At 43.7% G+C, this 19,411-nt stretch overlaps 1 protein-coding gene across 3 annotated transcripts in view; it reads right to left on the bottom strand.

Moving 5' to 3' along the window:
* Positions 1 to 4,752: 4,752 nt before the first annotated feature.
* The window catches only part of LOC133136342 (GATA zinc finger domain-containing protein 14-like), a 50,462-nt gene continuing 35,803 nt past the window's right edge, over positions 4,753 to 19,411 (bottom strand). The window contains exons 1-8 of one of the 3 annotated variants that reach the window (XM_061253767.1): positions 16,646 to 16,781; positions 15,069 to 15,174; positions 14,565 to 14,705; positions 10,731 to 13,409; positions 9,857 to 10,527; positions 9,318 to 9,379; positions 8,553 to 8,777; positions 4,753 to 5,836 (exon numbers count right to left, since the gene is read on the bottom strand). In XM_061253767.1, coding sequence (XP_061109751.1) covers positions 5,304 to 5,836; positions 8,553 to 8,777; positions 9,318 to 9,379; positions 9,857 to 10,527; positions 10,731 to 13,409; positions 14,565 to 14,705; positions 15,069 to 15,071 — 4,314 coding nt within the window. In that variant the 5' untranslated portion in view covers positions 15,072 to 15,174; positions 16,646 to 16,781 and the 3' untranslated portion in view covers positions 4,753 to 5,303. Of the gene's footprint in view, positions 5,837 to 8,552; positions 8,778 to 9,317; positions 9,380 to 9,856; positions 10,528 to 10,730; positions 13,410 to 14,564; positions 14,706 to 15,068; positions 15,175 to 16,645; positions 16,782 to 19,411 lie in introns of those variants that run through there. The other 2 variants (XR_009709513.1, XM_061253768.1) reach the window with 2 other exon arrangements.

Here is a 19,411-nt window from a genome sequence, read left to right as displayed (position 1 = left end):
ATTATTCACTTTCATGTGCGAAACATTAATTTAACTGCAGTGTTTTGTGTGAGGTACATCAATGTGTTGTTGTTGCTTTGAAAGAGTAATGCAAATGGTGCATGTGTGTTTAAGTTTGTTGCAAAATTGCCATTTTGAAAAAAAGGACGGTTTTCATTGAAAAGTTTCATTTTGACATAGAAGTGAGATGTTTATCTGATCTTCCCAGTGTTGTGTCTTATTTGGCTTGTGTTTGGACTTTTGACACAATGAACCAAATTCCGCAACAAGTGTGTAAGCAATCAGAAAGAAACTCTGATAGAATAAAAATTTTATCCTAAACTAAACTAAATTATCCCAACCGTATATATAATTTTCACCAAATACGGTTTGTGGTGGCGGCACGGATGGTGCAGTGGGTAGCACTGCCGCCTCACAGCAAGGAGGTCCTGGGTTTGAATCCCCGTCGGCCGGGGCCTCTCTGTGCGGAGTTTGCATGTTCTCCCCGTGTTTGCGTGGGTTTCCTCCGGGTACTCCGGCTTCCTCCCACAGTCCAAAGACATGCAGGTTAGGCTGATTGGAGAGTCTAAATTGCCCGTAGGTATGAGTGTGTGAGTGAATGGTGTGTGTGCCCTGCGATGGACTGGCGACCTGTCCAGGGTGTATTCCTGCCTTTCGTCCAATGTATGCTGGGATAGGCTCCAGCCCCCCTGCGACCCTGTTCAGGATAAGCGGGTTAAGATAATGGATGGATGGATGGATGGACGGTTTGTGGTATCAGATTGTGGTGTCACTCCTCGTCCCGCTACGCGACATAGCAATACGCTTTCATTTACATTATTTTAATATCTTTGCCATGGTGCCTTAAACGACTTTGCAATCAGGGTTGATTTGCAGGAAGAACCTTCACATTACTGGTGTAATTCACTATTTTCTGTGATTAGCTGAGGTTTTCAATACAAGCGCACCAACAAACAAAACGCACCAACACGAAAACAACATAAAGCTATGGCAAAAAAAAAAAAAAGAAAAGTAAGAAAGAAGCGGTCCCACAGCTTCACAGCAAACGAAATAAATGTCTTTTGCAAGCGTACAAGAATCTGTAAAATGATAAATTAGACAATTATTTTATACACTTCCAGCAGAACACTGCACACTGTTTCTTACATTAGACACTTCATTCATGAATGAAATCTCTTGCAATCTTTTGGAAACACACCTGGAATTGAACATGTAAATACAGTTTTGATGTTACTGTGTACAGTATGACAGGACAGTATGTAAAAAAAGACAGATTAATATCTTAGGGTGGAAGGCAGTGCCTGTTTACTATTGAACAGGAACTGGCCATGGTCAATATAGTGTTGGCAAACAACACCATCTGCCCACATGAGCTACAAGAGCAAATACTCGCAGACCAGACAACATTGAAAAAATATTATAGGACTAAGAGCCATTGTGAATGTCCCTGGGCAGTGCAGGAGAAATACCTCCTTGTGTGCACACCTGTTTCTATCACTACATCTCCAACTCTATGCAAATGCCCACTCCCTAGTAAATTATGTTTGGGATTATCCCTTGGTCTGCATCTGGGTTCGTTAATTAATCAGGATTACCGGAATTAAGCATCGCCCCTTTTTATTTACAATTCCCAGTTTGGATGAAATTAATTTAAAATTCATACAGTAAAAAAGTCTCGCAATCAGTAGCATGTAGCCCACAAACCCGTGTCAACCAGTGGCAGATGGGTTCCGCTACTGAGTTAGGTTCTGCTCAAGGTTTCTTCCTGTTAGCCGGGGAGTTTTTTCTTATCACTGTTGCCCATGGCGTACTCTTGGGGACCAGTTTCTCTGTAAAGCGTGTTGCGGCCTGTCGCGCAGTGGTTGAGGTACATGACTGGGACCCGCAAGGTCAGCGGTTCGATTCCCGGTGTAGCCACAATAATGTCCACACAGCTGTTGGGCCCTTGAGTAAACAAGCTGTAACCAGGACCACCCCACCTAGGGGGGGGGCTGTTCTCTCGCTTCTTCTTTGTGGGCTGCACACTGTTTCTTACATTAGACACTTCATTCATGAATGAAATCTCTTGCAATCTTTTGGAAACACACCTGAAATTGGGAACACCCACACGCACACATGAAAACACTTATACAGTAATTGACCACCAATCAGTCTCAGCACTACAAATAGACCTCCGGTAAACCCACCTCTTTTGTGATAACTTTGGAAACATGGAGGCAGCAAGAGGGAGAGGAAAAGGAAGATGAAGACTAGTAGTAGGAGGTGGAGGAGGACAAGAAACATAGAAGGGGACAGGAAATAGACAGAGACATATTTCCGACGATATTAGGGCCACTTTGGTGGACCGTGTCATAAATCATGATGAGGGAGGCCGGGCAGAGAGTCCAGCCCAACCTGAGTCACTACACAGTAGCATCCATAATACAGACATTTAGACTGGAGAACTGGTATGTCTTCAACTTTCTACACAAGACTGTACCTATTGAATTGTTGCACATCATTCTGCATCACAGTACAATACAATGTAGTTCTACAATATTAGGTGAACAAAAAAACGGGTAAAGTGTTGTGAAGAACATGTAAATACAGTTTTGATGTTACTGTGTACAGTATGACAGGACAGTATGTAAAAAAAGACAGATTCATATCTTAGGGTGGAAGGCAGTGCCTGTTTACTATTGAACAGGAACTGGCCATGGTCAATATAGTGTTGGCAAACAACACCATCTGCCCACATGAGCTACAAGGGCAAATACTCGCAGACCAGACAACATTGAAAAAATATTATAGGACTAAGAGCCATTGTGAATGTCCCTGGGCAGCGCAGGGGAAATACCTCCTTGTGTGCACACCTGTTTCTATCACTACATCTCCAACTCTATGCAAATGTCCACTCCCTAGTAAATTATGTTTGGGATTATCCCTTGGTCTGCATCTGGGTTCGTTAATTAATCAGGATTACCGGAATTAAGCATTGCCCATTTTATTTACAATTGCCATTTTGGATTAAATTTATTTAAAATTCATACAGTAAAAAAAGTCTCGCAATCAGTAGCATGTAGCCCACAAACCCGTGTCAACCAGTGGCAGATGGGTTCCCCTACTGAGTTAGGTTCTGCTCAAGGTTTCTTCCTGTTAGCCGGGGAGTTTTTTCTTATCATTGTTGCCCATGGCGTACTCTTGGGGACCAGTTTCTCTGTAAAGCTTGTTGTGGCCCGTAGCACAGTGGTTGAGGTACATGACTGGGACCCGCAAGGTCAGCGGTTCGATTCCCGGTGTAGCCACAATAAGGTCCACACAGCTGTTGGGCCCTTGAGTAAACAAGCTCTAACTAGGGACCACCCCACCTAGGAGGGGGGGGGGGGGGGGGGTTGTTCTCTTGCTTCTTTTTTGTGGGCAAGAAAATAATCACCGGTCCCTGCACTCCTGTGTAGACTACCGCCCCCTGAACGACTTCACCATCAAGAATCATTACCCTCTCCCCCTCATGGCCTCAGCATTTGAACAGCTGAAGGAAGCCACCGTCTTTACCCAGTTGGACTTGCGCAATGCCTACCACCTTGAGCGCATTGGTGAGGGGGATGAGTGGAAAACCGCTTTCAACACTCCCACTGGCCACTGGGAGTACTCGATGATGCCATTCGGACTGACTAACACTCCGGCCGTGTTCCAGAATCTGGTTTACGACGTCCTGGGGGACATGATCAACAAGTTTGTGTTTGTCTACCTGGATGACATCTTGATACATTCTAGAACCAAGGAGGAACATGTCACACATCCGTAAGGTCCTCCAGTGCCTGCTGGAGAATTGCCCATAATTAAGATCCTTAGCCCCACAGCTGTACGCCTCAGACTTTCCTCCACCATGCGCCACATTCACCCCACCTTTCATGTTTATCCCACCCCCGACTCATCGACAGTGGAGAGGCGTACACGGTAGATAGGTAGAGTGAGGGGGGAGAGAGAGAGGGGCAGTGAGAGAGAGAGATGGAGTTAGAGAGGATGCATTAGATGTTGGATGTCTGTCGGCGGGGCCATGACCTCCAATCTGTGGACTAGGAGGGCTACGGTCCCGAGGAAAGAAGTTGGATTCCGTCAAGATTTGTGTTGGATAAATCTTTAATTAAGGACTTTCATGCCAACCATGATACCACCCGTTAAAACGCTAAGAGGGATTTCTTGGGGGTGGGTGGGTGTCAATTTATGCTAACTATACATTCTGTGTGCATGTTTTTTACGATTGATTGGTATTCATCAACATGCACATGTGGAGACGAAAAAAAACTGTTTGAAAATACACATCTATGTGTGATCAGAAAATATTGATAAATGATGAAGTGCATGTTGTCCCCACTGAGGGAGGCCTTAGAGGCGATGAATCACTGTTTGAATTGAAGTACCATAAACTGGCACCTCCATACCAACAAACTATTTGGAAGGGTGGCATGAAGACATCCCTTACTGAGCACAATAAACAAAACCAAGCATCTAGATAGATAGATAGATAGATAGATAGATAGATAGATAGATAGATAGATAGATAGATACTTTATTCATCCCGAGGGAAATTTTTGGCATCCAGTAGCTTATACATATACACATATCTCACACACATAAAGATCAAAATCACTCACAGAAAAGTAAGAAGTAAAGAGCATGTGAAGTGATTACAAAGGCCTAGTAGGGACTGGCCCTGTGATATATTGACCATGATAAGGTGCTATGGTAGATTGTGTGCAAAAAAAAAAAAAAAGTACAGAGTAAACAGTGCAGGGATTTACTCAGTGCAAGTTGTGCTTGTTGTTAAGTATGACTACGGGCATACAATGAGTGTGAACATAAAATAATTACTTACTTAATAATTACAAAGAATAATAATATCATTTAATATCATGAAGTTATCTTTGTTGTGCAGGTAGCAGGTGAAATTGTACTTCCCTCTCGGGTCTTTTAGCACACTTATCCCATATTATGGGTATGCACTTTGCACTTTTGTGTACATTGCTCTGGATAAGAGTGTCTGTCAAATGCCATTAATGTAAGGTAATAGGCTGTCATGCAGAGAATATTGAATGAAATGGGAGAATATTTATTGAATGTTAGAATGTTGAATAAACAATGATTAAAAAACCAGTTAAAAACCGCCCATTAAAAACCTTAAAATGCAACGTTTATAGTGCCCCCAAGTGCTTTAAACAGTCTACAGAAATCATTGGATGTATTTTTTGTATGCAAAGACATTTCTCTAGAAACAGACGAGATAAATATATCTAATCTAAATGGAGTTTGAAACAGGAAGCCCTCTATGCATCATGGCAGAGGTGTGACAGAGCCAGAGATATCTCACTGGAAACAACAATGTGGTTGGGGTGGACGCCAAAGGTGTTAGCCGCTGTCGTAATGTCCCAGGCATCTACCAGCACCACCTTCAGGTCCCCGAATACCTTTTTCTGAGCCAGGTTCTGCTCATAGCCATACCAGTCACTCAGGTGAGTCATCTCTGAATCGAACTCCCTGGTGTTCTCCAGCTTGATGACGACGAGGGTCTGGGGGCTACGTTCCTGGAGCCTCAGGATGGCCTTCCGCATGTTGATCAGCCTCTGGATGAAGATCTCCAGGGGAAAGGGCCTGAAATGCTGTCCCACTCCAATGACCACCACATCAACAATGGTTACTCGGTCTAATTCTCTGGAAATGTATCCACACACATCATTAACCATGTTGTAGCCACTGACAAAAGGATGGCCGTGCATTTTCCACTGAAAAGTGATGTTCATTACTGGGTCCACAGCCAGGGCAGTTATGTGACGGTCATATGGTTCCCCATATTTCAGACCTGAAACAGCAAAGCACTGAATGGTTAATTAGGTAGTCCTGGTATCCCTTTTAAAAACAGTGTCAGTCGCTGTCATTCAGGATTATTATTAGTCAAGATTTCAAGACCAGGTACTGTATATCATAGATATATTTGGAACCATATATCAATTGGTACATCAATCAATTGTCAAGGTATATTACAAATGCCAAAGTTGTTACATTATGACGAGCTAGTACATTCTTTTGTAATAGTCTTGAAAACAAGTCCAGAATAAATTCCATATTCTGAATCATATTTTAATCATATCTACGCTGTATAAATGAATAAAATTAGAGTCTGACTGGGTGGACTTATTGAAGAGCAATTCTTGAATTCTGGACTGCATGTTCAAGGCAAAATGAAACTTGTTATTGCCATTTGAGAAGCATCACAAGACTTCCTGGTTGAATGTCTCCAACCTGATCTTCCCTCCCAGATCCACTGGTGTTGCTCTCTGCTCTCTGCCGGTGGCCTCTGGAGCTGGCAGTCGGCTGTCCAGAAAGCAGACTTCATATCTGCCTATGCCTCTCTCCTCAACCTCGACTTCCTTGCTCTGACAGAAATGTGGCTCTCATAAGAGAACACATCCTGCCCTTTCCTCTGTCTATTCTTTCCAGACATCCCGACCCACTGGCAGAGGAGATGGCACAGGTCTCCTAATCTCATCCTCATGCAGATCTAGTGTCTTCATCCTTCTACTTCTCCTCTTTTGAATTTCATGAGGTTTCTGTTACTTTCCTTATTGTTGTCTATCACGCTCCGGGTCCTCTGGGGAGCTTATTGGATGAGGTGGACATCCTGCTTAGCTCCTCACCAGATGATGGCACTCCCCTGATCCTCCTGGGTAATTTCAACCTGAACACATCTACTACAATCTGTCAGTGCAACCTATGCCACATGTCTACCTCCACCCTCTCCTCTGTGATCCCCTCCTCACCTATGCCACATGTCTACCTCCACCCTCTCCTCTTTAATCCCCTCCTCACCTATGCCACATGTCTACCTCCAACCTCTCCTCTGTAATCCCCTCCTCCCTACCATCTGTGGAGTGTTTCTCTGGACTGGACTACCCTCATGCCTTCTCTCTCATCTTCCTTTGACTCTCTGTCTCCCCTCACGACCAAACCAGCTCGGGCCTCCCTCTCCAGGCCTTGGCTTTCTGACACTCTATGAGCTGACTGAACTAAACTGCGGGCAGCGGAGAGAAAACGGACAAAGTGCTGTCTCCCTAGTGATATTTTTTTTGTATTAGCTATTGTATTGTTGTACTCAGGGTATTCTAGCTGCCAACTGTGTAAGTTGATTGTATTCTTCAAGGGTTCTGATTATCTGTATGTTTACACTAGGACTCGGAACTGTACTGTCCTCTCAGGTCCTCTACGCACTTGTACTTGTGTTTGATCTGCACTTCGTTGTACGTCGCTCTGGATAAGAGTGTCTGCTAAATGCCATGTAATGTAATCTAATGTAATGTAATGATATTGCTTGCTCTGATATAGGTAACTTCCTACCTCTCCAGTCATTCCTACCAGGTGACTTGGAGGGACACACCCGCACCCCCTTACAGACTGGTGTCTCACAAGGCTCTTGGTCCCCTCCCCTACTCTATATCTCTTAGATCTCTTTCCATGGCTTTTGTTGCCATTCTGATGCCGATACTCAACTTTTTTTTCCCTTCCCTCCCAATACTCATGTCACCACGCAGATCTCTGCCTGCTTGGCTGATATCTTTGTGTGGATGACCTCCCACCACCTGAAGCTCAACGTCCTCTGACAATCGCCCTCTGACAATCGTCCTCTCACTGACTGCTGAGGACCTTGTATTATCCTCCTCCCACACTGACAGGGCAACATGGCTACGGCAGTAAGAGCAGTCGTCTGACAGTCGGAGGGTTGCCGGTTCGATCCCCCGCCCGGGCTGTGTCGAAGTGTCCCTGAGCAAGACACCTAACCCCCAAATGCTCCTGACGAGCTGATTGGTGCCTTGCATGGCCACCAATCACCATTGGTGTGTGAGTGTGTGTATGAATGGGTGAATGAGAAGCATCAATTTTACAGCACTTTGGATAAAGGCGCTATATAAATGCCGACCATTTACCATTTACTGACAAGAATATTGAGGTGCTGATGGCCATCTCACCCTTGCCCCACATATAACCTCCACTGCCAGAACCTGCATCATCTCTTGATGGAGAAAGCCTTCTAGTCCAGGCGCTTGTCATCTCCCACCTGGATTACTGCAACTCCCTCCTGGCTGGTCTCCCAGCTTGTGCCATCAAGCCCCTCCAGCTGGTCCAGAATGCTGCAGCCCACCTGACCACCAGTCAGCCCAGGTCGGCTTATGTCACTCCGCTCCTCATCGCCCTCCACTAGTGTTGGCATTCCAGGCTGCTAAGGGGACTGCCTCACTGTATATCCAAAATTCAATGGCTCCCTAAACCCCAGCAAGACCACTCTGGTCTGCCAGCTCTGGTCACCTTATGGTCCCCTCATTACGAGTAAATTGATTCAAATGTGTCATTATGTCGAAATATACAACCATAAGGATAATTGTAATTGTAATCATTTATTGATGTAATTATATACTTAGTATGCCAAGTAATCTGACTCCCTGGTGTATAAGTGCGCAGCCAATTTGTTGTTTTATATGTATAGTCTTATATGTATGCATGTTTTTATTGTACATCGGCGTTACCTTTCAGTGTTAGGTTGAGTGTCTCTTGCCACTGACGCACAGTGGAGTCTCCCATGAATTTCAGCATCTTGTCCTTCAGGCATCTCTTAATGGCGTCTGCCATGAAGAAGCTGCCAGTCTGGCAGGAGGAGGAAGACCATCTGTTTTTAAAGAAGTAGCCAGTCGGTAAAGGGGACTTCATTCCAAATCCCACCATGCACTTTTCAGTTGGTCTGTGGGTTCCCGCTAATAAATGAGAAAGATGGAGAAAAGATTCACACCATTACCTCTTTTCACACATTCAGACAAATTAATAGGTTTTCAAACATGAACTGCTCATTACAGGTCAGGTTAAAAAAAACAAAATGATTTATGTGTTTTTGATTTGCACTTTATTGTACGTTGCTCTGGATAAGAGTGTCTGCTAAATGCCTGTAATGTAATGTAAAATATAACGCATCCATATGAAAATATTGAACTGCCCGATCCTGGCCTAATAACCACGCAAAATGAAAAGTGTGTCCATGCAGCAGCATTACTCTAAAATAAGTGGCAACTACATTCTCACAATGTTGCTGCTCTGCAGAAGCAATCTTATGACACATTCCAGTAACATTGTTAGAACATTTTTGGTTAGCTGGGTTCATGGGCACCTTATTTAAAATGGGGTACTCAAATGCAGGTGCCTGGCAATTTGTACACATCCACAGTTTGGAAGCAGTGATCCTTGGGAATCAGAAGAGAAACAGTGACAGTAGGAGAGTAGGTGAATCTGAGGGGACATACCGGGACAACTGATGACTTTCACAGGACCAAAGCTGTTATTCATTGGTATTCCGGTGTTGTTACTTCAAAAGAAAGTTGAAAGTCATAGAGGGTTAGATCAATGGGGGACTGTTGGAGCACATTCTCAGGAAAATGATTTCCAATACCCGTCCAGCTAGCCGGTCTCCAAACAGGACAGGAAAGTTCAAGAACACTGATATTGTGATAATCGCACAACACAGGGACTGTGCTAGAGTGGTTTTTATCCCACTTGTTAAACATGAAGTTCTCAGTAGCTATTGGGGACAATGTTTCCTCCACTGTAGTTGCTTCCTGTGGTGTCCTGCAAGGCTCAATTCTTGGGCCACTTTTATTTTCTTTCATTCTCCAGCATGAAGTCTCCTTCCATTGCTATGGAGATGATACTCAGCTGTATCTATCAGTTGCACCAAATTATTTTAATTAACTTGAAATTAAAACCAGTGTACACAGGAGTCCCCAGGACTGTGTCTTAGAAACACTGCTCATATAGTTTGCATTGTACATAGACCGTGCCTTACCGGCTCAGGAGAAAATGCTCATCATTGGTCATGTTAGAAATTGGGGCGTTTCTTGAGCGCAGGATCCTCAGGGTGCTGCAGGGAAGGGTTTTGGGTGGGATGCAGGCGTAGTACTCCGCATCTTCCTTCTTCCTGTACTCGCAGAGGGGCTTGTCCGATTTGAGCCGGACGCCACACTGAGATCCCTCCATTTTGTTACCACTAAAGAAGACTCCGGTGTATATCAGCTTATCATAGTTGTGTGCACGGATTCTCCTGAGGATCCCAACTGCCTCAGAGGAGTGTATGAGAATCACAGACACCAGTACGTCTCCAGGCCAGAACAGGTGGAAACTCACACGGTAGGAGCCATTGAGCAGGTCAGTGACTTGTCCTGATGCAGAAGCCTGGAGTTTGGGAGAGTGGATCCGGGCCAGGATGAAGTCGCCTCCATGCGCTTTTGGGTTCCCCCTGTAGTCCTTCATGTTCACCTGCACGCTCAAGGTGTCCCCCACACAGTACTGGGCTCTGGGCTGCTCCAGGTTGACCACACTGTGTTGGCCACTGGATGAGTTTTCGATAGAGCTGAAGTTGCCAACTTTAGGGAGATTGTCCAATATTGAATGCATTATGTCATCCACAGACATCTCTCTGAATGGAGTTCCAGTTACATTCAGTTTCACTTCAGGCTCCTGTTGGAGAATAATGAAAAACTGAAATTGAGGTTCATCAGACATTATCAGTCATTATAGACTTAATTATATGTTTGGGAACAAACCATTTTAGATGTAATCCCAAACCCAGCCCACCTCCCCCACTTCCAAAGGGAGGTTATTGGTTGTTTGATTTAGTGAGGGGGAGGTCTGGTCTGAACTGACAAGCAAGTGCAACTCACCTGATTCAGCTGCAGGCTGTTGGGAAACATATTGTCCTTGTTGGGGGACAGAGAGTCCTTGTTGGAGGACAGAAGGTTCTCGTTGGGAGCCAGAGAGTACTTGTTGTTGGGGGATAGCGGATCCATATTCTTGGGGACCAGAGGGTGCTTGTTGGGGGACAGTGGGTGCTTGTTGGGAGACAGTGGGTCCTTCTTGTTGGGGGACAGATGGTCTTTGGTGGGGGAAAGAGGGTTCTTGTTGTTGGGGGACAGATGCTCATTGTTGGGGGACAGAAGGTTCTTGTTGGGGGACAGAGGACCCATGTTGTTTAGGGACAGCGGGTTCTTGTTGAGGGATAGATGGTTCTTGTTTTTTGGGGATATGTTATCTTTGTTGTTTGGGGACAGAAGGTCCTCGTTGGGGGCCAGAGGGTGCTTGTTGTTGGGGGACAGAGCTTCTTTGTTGGGGGACAGATGGTCCTTGTTGGGAGACAGAAGGTTCTTGTTGGGAGACAGATAGTCCTTGTTGGGAGACAGAAGGTTCTTCTTGTTGGGGGACAGAGGATCCATGTTGTTTAGGGACAGAGGGTCCTTGTTGTTGGGGGACAAAGGATCCTTGTTGGGGGACAGAAGGTTCTTGTTGTTGGGGGACAGATGCTCATTGTTGGGGGACAGGCGGTTCTTGTTGTTGGGGGACAGAGGATCCATGTTGTTTAGGGACAGAGGGTCCTTATTAGGGGACAGATGGTCCCTGTTGGAGAACAGAAAGTCCTTGTTCTTGGGGGACAGATAGTCCTTGTTGGGAGACAGAAGGTTCTTCTTGTTGGGGGGCAGAGGATCCATGTTTTTGGGGGACAAAGGATCCTTGTTGGGGGACAGAAGGTTCTTGTTGGGGGACATAAGCTTCTTCTTGTTGGGGGACAGATGCTCATTGTTGGGGGACAGAAGGTTCTTGTTGTTGGAGGTCAGAGGATCCATGTTTAGGGACAGAGGGTCCTTGTTGTTGAGGGATAGATTCTTGTTCTTGTTTTTTGGGGATATCTTATCTTTGTTGTTTGGGGACAGAAGGTCCTCATTGGGCACCAGAAGGTGCTTCTTGTTGGGGGATAGCGGATCCACATTTTTTGGGGCCAGAGGTTGCTTCTTGTTGGGGGACAGATGGTTCTCGATGGGGGACAGTGGGTCCTTGTTGTTGGGGGACAGATGGTCCTTGTTTGGGGACAGAGGGTTCTTCTTGTTGGGGGACAGAGGATCCATGTTGTTTAGGGACAGAGGGTCCTTGTTGTTGGGGGACAAAGGGTCCTTGTTGTTGGGGGACAGATGCTCAATGTTGGGGGACAGAAGGTTCTTGTTGTTGGGGTACAGAGGATCCATGTTGTTTAGGGACAGTGGGTACTTGTTAGGGGACAGATGGTCTCTGTTGGAGAACAGAAAGCCCTTGTTCTTGGGGGACAGATAGTCCTTGTTGGGAGACAGAAGGTTCTTCTTGTTGGGGGACAGAGGATCCATGTTGTTTCGGGACAAAGGATCCTTTTTGGGGGACAGAAGGTTCTTGTTGTTGGAGGTCAGAGGATCCATGTTTAGGGACAGAGGGTCCTTGTTGTTGGGGGACAGGGGGTCCCTGTTGGAGGACAGAAAGTATTTGTTCTTGGGGGACAAAGGGTCCTTGTTTTTGAGGGATATATTATCTTTGTTGTTTGGGGACAGAGAGTTCTTGTTGGGGGACAGAGAGTACTTGTTGTTGGGGGATAGTGGATCCATATTTTTGGGGACCAGAGGGTGCTTGTTGGGGGACAGTGGGTGCTTGTTGGGAGACAGTGGGTCCTTCTTGTTGGGGGACAGATGGTCTTTGATGGGGGAAAGAGGGTCCTTGTTGTTGGGGGACAGATGCTCATTGTCGGGGGACAGAAGGTTCTTGTTGGGGGACAGAGGACCCATGTTGTTTAGGGACAGCGGGTCCTTGGTGTTGAGGGATAGATGGTTCTTGTTTTTTGGGGATATGTTCTCTTTGTTGTTTGGGGACAGAAGGTCCTCGTTGGGGGCCAGAGGGTTCTTCTTGTTGGGGGACAGAGGATCCATGTTGTTTCGGGACAAAGGATCCTTTTTGGGGGACATAAGCTTCTTGTTGTTGGGGGACAGATGCTCCTTGTTGGGGGACAGAAGGTTCTTGTTGGGGGACAGAGGACCCATGTTGTTTAGGGACAGCGGGTCCTTGGTTTTGAGGGATAGATGGTTCTTGTTTTTTGGGGATATGTTATCTTTGTTGTTTGGGGACAGAAGGTCCTCGTTGGGGGCCAGAGGGTGCTTGTTGTTGGGGGACGGAGCTTCTTTGTTGGGGGACAGATGGTTCTCGATGGGGGACAGTGGGTCCTTGTTAGGGGACAGATAGTCCTTGTTGGGAGACAGAAGGTTCTTGTTGTTGGGGGACAGATGCTCAATGTTGGGGGACAGAAGGTTCTTGTTGTTGGGGTACAGAGGATCCATGTTGTTTAGGGACAGAGGGTCCTTGTTGAGGGATAGATTCTTGTTCTTGTTTTTTGGGGATATGTTATCTTTGTTGTTTAGGGACAGAAGGTCCTCGTTGGGCACCAGAGGGTGCTTATTGTTGGGGGATAGCGGATCCACATTTTTGGGGGCCAGAGGGTGCTTGTTGTTGGGGGACAGATGGTTCTTGTTTGGGGACAGAGGGTCCAATAACATCTAAGGGCACAGAGGGCATTTCATTTGGTTTGGTCTCTCTCTGTATCTCAGATCATCTGCACATACACACGTCACATGTAGTTGTAAATTAAGATATTATTAATTTAATCACCAAATGTGTAAGCAATTACACATAGATTTGTACATTGGGCAGCTGGGCCTGCCAAAATTCTATACACACTGTCAGAATGGTGGAACGGGTTGCTTACTTCATTCATTCAAGAACCCAACCTTGCCATTTAAAATCTACAACACAATAAAGTGTGCAAAAAGTGAAGGGGTCTGAATACTTTCCAAAGCCACTGTAAATCCTATAAGCAGAACAAAATGCACACATTAAATTTCTTGTTCATCTTTTTCTTTTTCTTAATTTGAATTTGTGTATCTGTGGTCCCAGGGGTACTGTATACTGAATAGTGTATCTGTCGTCCCGAGGGCCCTTGTGTGTGTCATGTTACTGTACCGTTCCTAGGTAGGCTATAACACAGGTAGGCTATAACTCAGGTAGGCTATAACACAGGTAGGCTATAGCTCAGGTAGGCTATAACACAGGTAGGCTATAACACAGGTAGGCTATAACTCAGGTAGGCTATAACACAGGTAGGCTATAGCTCAGGTAGGCTATAACACAGGTAGGCTATAACTCAGGTAGGCTATAGCTCAGGTAGGCTATAACACAGGTAGGCTATAACTCAGGTAGGCTATAGCTCAGGTAGGCTATAACACAGGTAAGCTATAACTCAGGTAGGCTATAGCTCAGGTAGGCTAGAACACAGGTAGGCTATAACTCAGGTAGTCTATAACACAGGTAGGCTATAACTCAGTTGGGAGGCTGGGTAGGCGTCTCCCTTGTGCTGTAGGCATAACTACGGTTTACTCGTCTCGTCTTACGACCACCATAGTCAGTAAGGCGTGAGGTCGAGTTTCCCTGCCATTTGCTGTTTCCTTGCTCGATTCAGATTAAACTTCTCCACCGTGTTGATAGGTCGTTTTATTGGTTGGCTAATTGCCGGGGAGTTATTTATTCCCTTTCTTGTTTATCCCACGTCTTGAGGGTAACTTTGAGAACTCAGCTCGGTTGTTTGGTCCTCCAACCCCGCTCCCTTAAGGTGACATTTGTAAACTCAGCTCACAATAATGAATTAATCTAATTACCATCAGGGTTGTCCAGTTGTAAGTTCTAGAAAAATAAATACAAGAAGAAACAGCAAAGATAGAAATTAAAAGTAGTGTCTTGATCAACAAGTTGTTTCTACATCTTCCAGGCACCAGAGCACGGTGTAGTGGGTGAGCACTCTGTGGAGAGAAAAAAAGAAAAAAAAAGAAAAAGGTTTTATTGATTGTGTGACTTAGTGCTGCTAAAGATGGGAATTATTACCTGATGGTGCATAACCCTGACCCCTACCTCCAATCACAGCTCTGCCCCTCACTCTCTAATCAGCCCCAATCCTCTCAAATACTTACACATCCTGTGTAAGAGTGTAATTAATTACATGACTGACCCTTAACCTTGCATTGGCCAAACAGTGGGGATTGTCCCCTGCTTAATCAAATCAGCTGTAAGTCTCTTTGAATAAAACACGTCAGCAAAATAACAGTTTACATGCCAAGAGACTGCCAAGAAAAAGTTCATTTCACTTATGGAAATAAATAAATTACCATGCTGGCTGTTCAGAAAAAAGATCCCGGGGTACTGTATGGTTAATTATGCGTCCATCTCACAAAACAGGTCTCCTCTTGTACATGTTCATGGTGATGTGGTTTTCTGTAAAACAAGTGAATCCATCAAAAAGTAATTATGGTGTTGAAATTATGTTAAATTATGAGTAAATCCTGATAATTGAGACAGAAATCTGACGTATGGTGTTGTAAATGTTCACTAGGTGAAGAGTCCAAGGGTTGTCACTTAGACAAATATTCTGTACACCTAGATGTGCTAAAAGGCCTATTCTCATTCTTATGTTCTTATGGCCTACATGGCCCCTTGTCCTCTTTATTTATTCTGGTGCTCTAGTTGTGCTCTAGTTGTGGCCACCAAAACTAGGTGCTACTAGGTGCTGGAAGTAGGGGCGTTGAGGGTACTACACCACCCCTTACTGGTTGGAATTGAGAGTTGCCAATATAGCTCATGATTCTTATTTCATTATAGGTCTCTCAACCTATATTTCCACCCCCTAGATTCCTGTTTTGCTCAACGCAGTAACGTTAATGTGAGCTAACTTCATTCTTACATTGCTCAATCTTGTAATCATTAATTAACATTAGTCATAAATCCGTAAATGTACTTCACTCGCATTGGATTCAAATTAGCCTAAGAAGCTGCTAATTCTCCCAGGAGTTACTGTGAATTAGATTTGTTTGTTCAATTGTTGGACTGGTTTTCTGCCGTTAACCTAGTGTTCCACCAATGTTAAGTCAGGGGGCTGTTTCAAAAAACTTTATGAAAGAAAGTATAAATTGTATCTCTTAAAAAAGAGGAAGCAACCAAATAGATCCATTTTGTTTTATCAACTGGAGGAGGAGTTACATCCATAATAAGAATAAGTACCTACAATAAGTATAAATACTCTGTTAATGTTTTAAATAATAATGACAAGTTGAAAGATAAAACAAAAGCTGAGAAAATAAATTATTTTCACGGATTAATTCATATTTTATTGTAAAAAATACATTCGATGAATTAGGCATTAGACCACAGTGAACAATACATTCAGTGAATTTATTGTCTTGAGCTTTTCCTCTGATACTGACACACGAGTAGCATAGGCCTAAGCTTTAGTTATGTAAACATCCCAACTATCATTAGTTGATTTGTTGACTTGTTGATTTGATTCTATGACCATCCACGTTGGTCCATGGTTCTGACTTGATTAATACAAATGTTCTAAAGTATCGCAAATGATGTAGCCAAATAAAATCCAAAGTTTTGTCTTTAAAATATCTGTCTAATGGTGCTGTGTGTGTGTGTGTGTGTGTGTGTGTGTGTGCGCGTGCGTGCCGTACCATTTTGGTGAACATAACTGACATGCCTAGGCATACAAGATAGACATTATAAAAACCTGGAGTGAAAACATAAATACATACAAGCATGCAGTGCATGCGAAGTACATAAAACCTTAACAACAAAATCAACTGTTTGGAAACATCAATAAGAAGAAAGAGAGCCCCGGAGAGCTCACTAAAGTTTCTGGTAGGCTAAGGAAGTCCTCTGATGTTGACGACTGAAGAATTCTCACCATAATGAAGAAAAACCAAGAAACATCTCTCCGACAGACCAGAAACACTCTTCAGGAGGCAGGTGTGGACTTGTCAGTGACTTCTAAGCAGTTTACTATGTCTACTACTCTCTACTGACTATGGAGCGACTGTCAGTCAAGGATTTAGGCAGGAACTGAGAAGTTGTTGAAAGTGACTCTAATTATTCCTGTGATGCTTCATGCTGATTGGTGGGAGATTGGTGGGTAATTCAGCAGTGCTGCAGGGTCTGAGGGGGCAGGCCCGAATGGTGTGCCAGGTATGGTGTGCCAGGTATGTGAACAATCAGGCGGAAAGGTATGAGATGTGCCCTATAGATTAGATACAATAGAAAATCAGATAAAAATGCTTGTTGTAATCTGCTCTCATCTGAAACCCTCCCGTCACTGTCTCCAATGTGGAGAATGTAAACAAACTGGTAGCTTTGGTGAAGTGCATACCCATAACCCGAGATGAGTGCGCTGAAAGACCAAAGAAGTACAATTTCAACTGCTACCTGCACAACAAAGATAAGGACCTATTTGATCATCAGATTTTATTTTTATTGTAATACCGCAAAACGCAAATGTATGAACAAACCTAGCCAAACAAAACATTCTAATACACAAGTAAATATCACAGAAAGACAACAATTAAGGTTTACAGGGAGGTAGGGAGGGACAGGGAGAGGTGCAGCTTGAAGAGGACAAGAGATTCCTTTTCTTTTCTAAGACAAAGACAGAAAGGCAAAACCCAAGGCTAAAACCAAGAGTAGACATTCAGAATTCTTATTTTGTGACAAATCAGTCTAACAGGACACATCTAGGCAACAAGAAACACCTGTCAATCACAAAAGGTGAGCTCTGTAAGCTGTTCTCAGTGTGAATACAGTGTTCTCAAACATGTGCTTTCGTACGAGGCTCAAGTGTTCAAGTATCAACTGGTGGGGGAGAGAGTTATAGAGTAATGGGGAGAAAGAGATAGAGTAAGAGGTGGAGAGTGAGAGGTAGAGAGAGGTAGAGTTAGAGAGAGGGAGAGGGGGAGAGATATAGAGTTAGAGAGAGGGAGAGGGGGAGAGAGAAATAGAGTTAGAGAGGGAGAGAGACTGATTGGAGGTTGGGAAGTACGTGACCTCAAGAAGAATAAAGACATTATACATTATAAACATTATATTGGAAAAATGATAATATGTAATATGGATATGTAATAATGTATAAATAAATAAATAAATGTATAATTAGTTATTTAGCTGACGCTTTATCCAAAGCGTCAGCGTCAGACAATTTCCCCTGGAGCAATGGGGGCCTTGTTCAAGGGCCCAACAGTGGCACTGATCTTATTTTGGCTTGAACCACCAACCTTTCAGTTCTCAGTCATGTACCTTAGCCACTAGGCTACAGGCTGCGCCATTTAATATTTAATACATGTTAATAACAATAGTTAATAAATGTTATATTAGCATTATTTATGTTTCTATTGTTTCTGTATTGTGTGATATAATATAATATAGTATAATTACTTGGCATGTGGAATTGCAAATAATGTTTGTGTGTGTGTGTGTGTGTGTGTGTGTGTGTGTGAGAGTTAATACCTTTCTTCTTACTAGAAAATCAGATAAAAATGCTTGTTGTAATCTGCTCTCATCTGAAACCCTCCGGCAACTGTCAGTTACAATGTGGAGAATGTAAACAAACTGGTAGCTTTGGTGAAAAGATTTGGGAACACTTTTCAATAAGGTTTATGAATTAGCATTAACTAATGTAGCTGTTAACATTAATTAATGACTTACACTTACATTAATTAAGCATGAAATTAACTTTCCATTAGTTTCTGTATTTCCTAACTACTAACTAGTGATTATCCTTGGATTAAATATATTAAATATATAAATTATAAATTATTATTAATTATATATCTTGGTATATGTCTAGGCGGCACGGATGGCGCAGTGGGTAGCACTCACAGCAAGGAGGTCCTGGGTTCGAATCCCCGTCGGCCGGGGCCTCTCTGTGCGGAGTTTGCATGTTCTCCTCGTGTTTGTGTGGGTTTCCTCCGGGTACTCCGGTTTCCTCCCACAGTCCAAAGACATGCACGTTAGGCTGATTGGAGAGTCTAAATTGCCCATTGGTATGAGTGTGTGAGTGAATGGTGTGTGTGCCCTGCGATGGACTGGCGACCTGTCCAGGGTGTATTCCTGCCTTTCGCCCAATGTATGCTGGGATAGGCTCCAGCCCCCCTGCGACCCTATTCAGGATAAGCGGGTTAAGATAATGGATGGATGGATGGTATATGTCTTTTGGTTCTCTGGTTTTGATATCAACATTTCAGTTGAAAAATTCAAGATGTCAAGACATGCAATCAATTTAAATACCTTCAGACCAATTTCTAAGTTGCCCTTTATCTCAAAGATTCTATAAAATGCTAGCTCCAAACAATTACTAGCCTTTAGAAGATGTGATGGTGAACTGGATATCCAATTAATGAACCAAAATACTGCCAGAAGAGCTGCTTCATCTATTGTAAGCATGCACAATGAACAACTCTATTTAATAAATTAGAAAACTTTGTCCAGCAAATATTGAATTTATTTGGATTATTTTAAATCACCTTAACAAATTGCACTCACATGGATTCACTGTGCACAACTTCATTTCATTCTTTTTTTACATCTGGGTACAATTAAAAAAGGAAAGATTTATTCAATATTCATTCAGTTAAATGACCAGATTTCATACTTTACGGTTTCTTCTGATTGCTTACACTCTTGT

The sequence above is a fragment of the Conger conger genome, chromosome 9, assembly GCF_963514075.1.
Source record: "Conger conger chromosome 9, fConCon1.1, whole genome shotgun sequence".
In the NCBI taxonomy this organism is placed as follows: domain Eukaryota; kingdom Metazoa; phylum Chordata; class Actinopteri; order Anguilliformes; family Congridae; genus Conger; species Conger conger.
Note: the sequence above shows the minus strand (reverse complement) of the source record. Positions and strands in the feature narration are given on the sequence as shown.